At 56.7% G+C, this 6,320-nt stretch overlaps 1 protein-coding gene across 1 annotated transcript; it reads left to right on the top strand.

The window, feature by feature from the left end:
* Positions 1–1,283: 1,283 nt before the first annotated feature.
* Positions 1,284–3,690, top strand: H310_11021 (hypothetical protein; the record flags this gene model as incomplete). Its single annotated transcript, XM_008877557.1, has 4 exons — positions 1,284–1,738; positions 2,514–2,968; positions 3,028–3,325; positions 3,444–3,690. 4 exons carry the CDS (start codon positions 1,284–1,286, stop codon positions 3,688–3,690), a joined length of 1,455 nt encoding a protein of 484 aa, XP_008875779.1.
* Between the last annotated feature and the right edge of the window lie 2,630 nt (positions 3,691–6,320).

The following is a 6,320-nucleotide window of genomic DNA, read 5'->3' as shown; positions in this document are numbered from 1 at the left end:
GCAGCCAAGAAATATACAAGGCGACGGATTGGGTGATTGAAGACAACCTCCTACTCAATTCTTTGAGTAACCAAAGACTGCAGCGAACATCAGCATCAAGTGTCTGTTCCTTTGGTGGGTTGTGCCAATCATCGCCTTAATCTGGCTGCCAAAGCTCATATGACGACCCATTGCCACCAAGCTGTACAGAAGGTTCAAAAATTAATGGTGACATTGACGACGCTCAACAATGCTATTATGCTTTGTCGACTCACGGCATCAAAGGTAATTCAACCAAGACTGCAAAACACGACACGTTGGTAATCAACTTAAGAAATACTTCAGCGCTACTTCGAACTCCTTCCATTTTTTGCCTTCAGCTGAACAACGGCGACATTGCCTTGTTGAGAATTGCTCTCGAAGACATGCGAAAAAAGTACATGGTAACGAAACTGCTTCAACTGAAAGACATGTCGATGAAGAATACATTAGCGTACTCGACCAGATGGTGAAATATTTTCCAGCAAGGAGCCGCTACTTGAGTTCAGATGCTACGATTGTTCAGTCCAAGGCCATCGAAAATGCCGTTGTGAAGTTGTAATGCTCCCGCGAATTGAACGTCGAAGACAAAGTGGTGCTGTTGAAGTTCATTTTCTCGAATGTATATTAACGCACGGAGCGCCACTGCATGGGACTCGGAGTCGATGAAGACGAGGTGGCATATGAAGCCACGTTCAAATCTAGCCCGACTAGACGACCAACACGAAATCTACGACTACCTGCTGCTTCATATCCCACTGCCTTCCAACGTCAATGAACGGTACTATTCGACAGCGAAACTTATTTGGAGTCCTCTACGCCAACACTTGTTGCCACTGACAGCAGAGATGTTTCTTTTTCTCATGGTAAATCGCAGATTTTGGAAGGAATTACACGAATCAATTGTAGTGGACAGAATGCCCGTTGACATCACACTTAGCGTTAAGCATCGAATTCAACATGCTGAGGAAGCACCCAACTGTCCTGCCGACACGTCGACCCCGCACCGACAGCGGGTCACGTTCCCTGGAGTGGCCGCCTTCACTTTCCTCGACCTGGACACCACGGCGAGGATCCCAATCGTCGACCTGGAAGCGATGCGGCCGCCGGCAAGCTTCTGGAGGACGAGACGTCCGACGCTTCGGGTAAGGCACAACTACCTCAGCCTAGACCGGGGCCCATATGAGAAGACATCGGCAGCACGCATCCGACGTCTACGGCTCCTACGAGCCGAACTGAGGCGCACCTCCAGGAGCGCGGCAGCCATGGAACCGGGCCTGGCGACTCGGGGAGATGTCAACCCTGTTGACAAGGCCCAGTACGGCTGGCCATTTGAGTCTGAAGACCTGGATGTGTTTCTGGAAGCCGCACCAGGAAGACAGGATGTTGTCCTGTCCAAGCCGAATGCAACCAAGGCCGAGGCGGTGTCGTCTGCGGAAGCACCCATCATCCACGTGTGTTTGGATGGACGCTCGACCACCGCCCTGGTGGACACTGGTGCCTCCGTCACAGTCATCAGTCAGGACCTTTGGACGAACATTGGGTCGCCTGAACTGCGCCGACCGCGCACGGGACACGTGTCGGCTGAAAACACGCCCATGCCCGTTCTTGGTGTGTGGACGGCGACTGTACGGCTTGCCTACCAGGACGCGACATTCCCGGTGTGGGTCATGCAGAACTCGGTGACCCCATGCATCCTAGACATCAACATCCTGCGCAGGTTCGGTGCCCTGGTGGACACAACAAGCAACTCACTACGGCTCTGGAACACAAACCAGACCATTCCCTTCTTGAGGAACGAAGCTGGCTCACCCCACTTGTGCGCAACCCCCACCTGCGCCGCGACACCTCGCCAGGATCCGGCGAGCCGCCAGACCCTTGTCGCCCCGGGCCAACGGATGACCTATCACCCTCGGTGGCTCCATTACTTACAACATCTGGTTTACGTCTCAAGGCTCGGACGAGGTTTATGGTACGCTGCCGTGTCGAGGCAGCTGTCCAGGATGGCAGCCCGATCCTGATCGATTGACACCCTATGGTCGACAACGTCCATGTGGCTCGTTCACTCAACGTGCTACGCGAAGGCTATGTCTGGGCACAAGTGCAAAACCCGAGCGACTGTGTCTTGGCCATCCCTTCGGGCACACTGATTGGTTTGGCGTCCATACTACCACCCAGGTACGCTTCGGAGTTGGAAGTCGCCCCGTTTTCACCGTCGGCTCCATTTGGATCGTCGTCGACCTGCAGGCCGACCTCTAGTACGGGGGAGGAGGAGCCCGACGGCACAACAGGGCGGCGACCAACAGGACTTTACAGGACGACCGAACACCTGGCTGCGGTTGGTGTGACCGACAAGACGACGGGACAATCTAGACGTCCAGGCAGCCTGGATCGGGACAATAAGCACCCTGACAGGAAAATTAGTGGCCCCAAGGAAGAAATTTAGATCGACTGGACGGACTCCAGTTTAACGCTCCAGCAAAAGAACTTCTCAGGAAGGTCCTTCTGAAGTTCGACCTCTTCGTCAAGACCTCCAAGGCACCAGGACGGACCGACTTGATCGAGTGCCACATCAACACGGCCGGGGCAAGCCCAATCAAGTCGGCGCCGTTCCGGGTGACCCAGAAGGAAGGCGAGATCATGGAGGCCGAAATCCGACAGTACCTGGATCTCGGGCTGATCAGGAAGTCTACAAGTCCATGGGCCAGTCCTGTCCTAATGATCAGGAAGCCGGACGGGTCGATACGCTTCTGTATCGATTACAGGAAGTTGAACGACGTCACGGCCAAGGACTGTTACCCGATGCACAGGGTTGACGACCTCCTGGATTTCCTCGGGAAAGCCAAATACTTCTCGACCATGGACGTAGCATCCGGGTACTGGAACGTCAGGATGGCGGAAGACAGCATCGAGAAGACCGCGTTCACGTGCAAGCTCGGCCTTTACAGTGGTTGGTTATGCCGTTCGGCCTGTGCAATGCGGTGCCCCATTTCGAACGCCTGATGGAAGGGGTCCTCCAAGATCACCTCTGGCGAACCTGCCTGGTGTACCTGGATGACGTTATCATCTTCAGCAAAGACTTCGGCTCGCACCTGGTCCGCATCCAACAAGTTCTGACCTGCCTCCAGGATGCTGGTTTCAAGTTGAAGATGTCCAAGTGCCAGTGGGGCAGGAACAGAGTGGCCTTCCTGGGACACATTATCACTCTTGGAGGGATCCTGCTCAACCCGGAGAAGGTCAAGGCCGTCCTAAGGATCCGGCCGCTCAATAACGTGGCACAAGTACGATCCTTCCTAGGCCTGACCGGGTACTTCAGAAGGTTCATCAAAGGTTACGCCTTGATTTCCAAGCCCCTGGAAAGGCTGAAGACCGAAGAATATTTCGATTGGACACCGGAATGCCAGAGCGCCTTGGACACGCTCAAGAGGAAACTCGCGAGCCCTCCCATCCTGGCACCCGGACTTCGACGTCCCGTTCACGATCTTTGTGGACGCTTGCCCGATCGCGCTGGGAGCCGTCCTAACGCAAGAACAGGATGGCCGGCAACGGGTGATAGCGTACGCCAGCCAGGCACTCGATGCGTCCCAGCGCAAGTGGATCGCCAAGAAGGACGGGACGTCGGAGATCGAATGCTACGGACTTGTGTGGGCAACGACCAAGTTCCGACCCTAAATCGATAGTAGACACTTCACGGTGTACACCGACCACGCGGCCCTGGTGTGGCTGTACAAGACTGGATCAAAGTCGGGCAATGGAAAGCTCGCCAGGTAGGCGGTTTACCTCCAGAGCCTCGACTTCACGGTCATGCACCGTTCAGGAGCCCAAATGGGTTGCGCCGACGGGCTATCACGCCTCCCTGCCGACACCGACGAGCCGCCAGGACCGAACCTAGCGAGCCGATGGGACGCCGAACGGGAAGAATTCATACCCCAGCCCATCCAGAAGAGCGGCTTAGGGTCTGTTCGATCTCACGAGGAATGGTCGGTGCCGTCACCATGAGCAGGGAAGAGCAAGCCAGAATGAGGACTGATCGTCCTGGGGTGCCCAAGGACCAAGAACTACCCGGCAGGACGACAGAGAGTCGTCCAGGAAGACTCCCAGGACGCGTGCCGAGACGCCAGGGTCAACGATCAAGGTCCAGGAGGGCACGGCGGCCCTACCTGAGCCCGCGCTTAACTTGCCGCCATACGAGGACGACACCTACGTGCTCCCAGATCGCGTACTCCGTGCAGAGCAGCCCAAGGATCCGTTCGTAGTGGCTATGAAGGCGTACCTCGAGTACAAAGCCCTGCCTCTGGACGCATGGTTGATGCGTCTGGTGAGCCGGACCCATGAGCACTACTGTACGCCTTACGTGAAGGAGTCCTCTACCGAAGAATCTTCTTAAAGACCCCTCTCAGGAACCCCCAGGTCAACATGGTGCCCGTCATCCCTGTCTCCTTGGCGACCGACGTGTTGTACCTTTGTCACAACTCGCTCCTGTCCGGCCATTTTGGTCGAGAAAGGACTATCGGCTACTGGCACCAGTGGCGGGAGGATGTGGCGCGATACTGCCAGCAATGTCTGCACTGCGGGGCCACCAAGGGACCCCTACCGACAACGCCAGGAGGGAACAAATTCATCCTGGTGTTCATGGATTACTTCACACGCTGGGCAGAAGCATTCGCTGTCCCCGACCTGAAGATCTACACCTTCCTGACAGTCCTGGTGGACGAGGTCCTGTGTCGGTACGGAGTCCCCGACAAGCTATTGTCCGACCGTGGGTCCAATTTCGTCTCCAAGTTGGCTGAGACCCTGTAGCGGACAGTCGGGATCGACAAGATAGCCAGCGCCCCTGGACACCCGCAGGGCCAGGGCCTAGTGGAAAGGTTCAACTCTACGCTGGCTACGACGCTGCGTATGTATGTGAACGCGGCGCAGACGGACTGGGATACCTACTTGCCTCGGCTCCTCTGGGCCTACAGGACGGCTCACCAGGAGACTCTGGGCGACTCACCCTACTTCTGTCTGTTCGCGGACGGGACCCGGTTCAGCCCCTGCACCTGGCTTTCGTCAACCAGGAGTCCCTCTGGAAGACCGACGAGCTACCAAAATGGCGAAGAAAGCAAAGTGCGTGGTTCACGGCCACCAGGAAGCTCGTCGAGGCCCAACTCTTGAAGGGCCAGAACCGTGACTAGGCTGCTAAAGACCGTCGCAAGCTCGACCTCCAGCCGGCCGACCCAGTTTGGGTCTACCGGCATTTCCACAAGTCAGCAAGACCGGACGACGAGCGTATCAAAAAGCTGGCTTACCACTTTCACGGTACTTACAGGATCCACTCCAGGCAAGGCGACAACACGTTCCGGATTTACCTGCTCACCCACCCCGACCGTGTGATGCCCATCAACGTTGACCGTCTGAAGGCCTTCAAGGGCTACTGGACCCCGCCGTTCAACGAAGAGATCCCGTCGGCCAGGATGACTCGCAGGAACGAACTTCCGAGACTGACGACACGATCCTGACCGACGACTTGCCCCCGAGCGACAGCTTTGTCTCCAGAGTCGAGCTGCAGGACGGTGACGTCGCGTTCAGCAACTCAAGCTCGCCTGTTTCGCGCGTCCTGGACAAGCGCCAAGGTGTCGCCTCGGAGAAAGACTACCTAGTCGAGTACGCCGACTGCTCTCAGCAATGGGTACGGCCCTCACGACTGGCCGACTACGGTTCGTTCATCACCGACTACGAGAACTGTCCGGGAGCGTGCTGGTCTGCCGACCTTACACCGCAGCCCTCGCCTGTCTGCTCTAGACGAGGAGGCTGTGGTCAGGGAGTTCTAACGGACTCCCTCCACCGCCCTGGACGCCAATGGAAGCCACCAGGACGACTGCATGTTTGTATATTCAAGACCGACAATTGAAGAAACCCAAGACAGAAAGAATGCATTACGAAGTTAAAGAATGGTCGTGCCGTCCGACAACCCCAGCGCTGGACTCGGGACTGGCGACGACATGGCTGGTGTGATAGTGTGCAGAAGACTGCCTAGGGTCCAGAACCATCTACTGTCGTGGCCCTGGTTGTCGAAAATCCAAGCCAACCCCTGGATCGTGAGCGACAAGGCTCACCATCAATCAAGACGTACCACAACGCCCAGGATTGGTTGACCTGTTGCCTCGAGCATTCGCCCCGTGGACTGGCTGGAGCCCGAGACGGAGCTTCGGGCCTAAGTGGGGGAGAATGTCACGGTGCGCTGCAGAGCCCACGGTCATGATGCAACTGCGGAACCCGGCCGAGGCCCAGTTCGACTTCCCGGCTACCACGAAGGCCGC

The sequence above is a fragment of the Aphanomyces invadans genome, assembly GCF_000520115.1.
Source record: "Aphanomyces invadans strain NJM9701 unplaced genomic scaffold supercont1.29, whole genome shotgun sequence".
Taxonomy (NCBI): Eukaryota; Oomycota; class Saprolegniomycetes; order Saprolegniales; family Verrucalvaceae; genus Aphanomyces; species Aphanomyces invadans.
The sequence above is the reverse complement of the archived record's forward strand: the minus strand, read 5'-3'. Positions and strand labels throughout refer to the sequence as shown.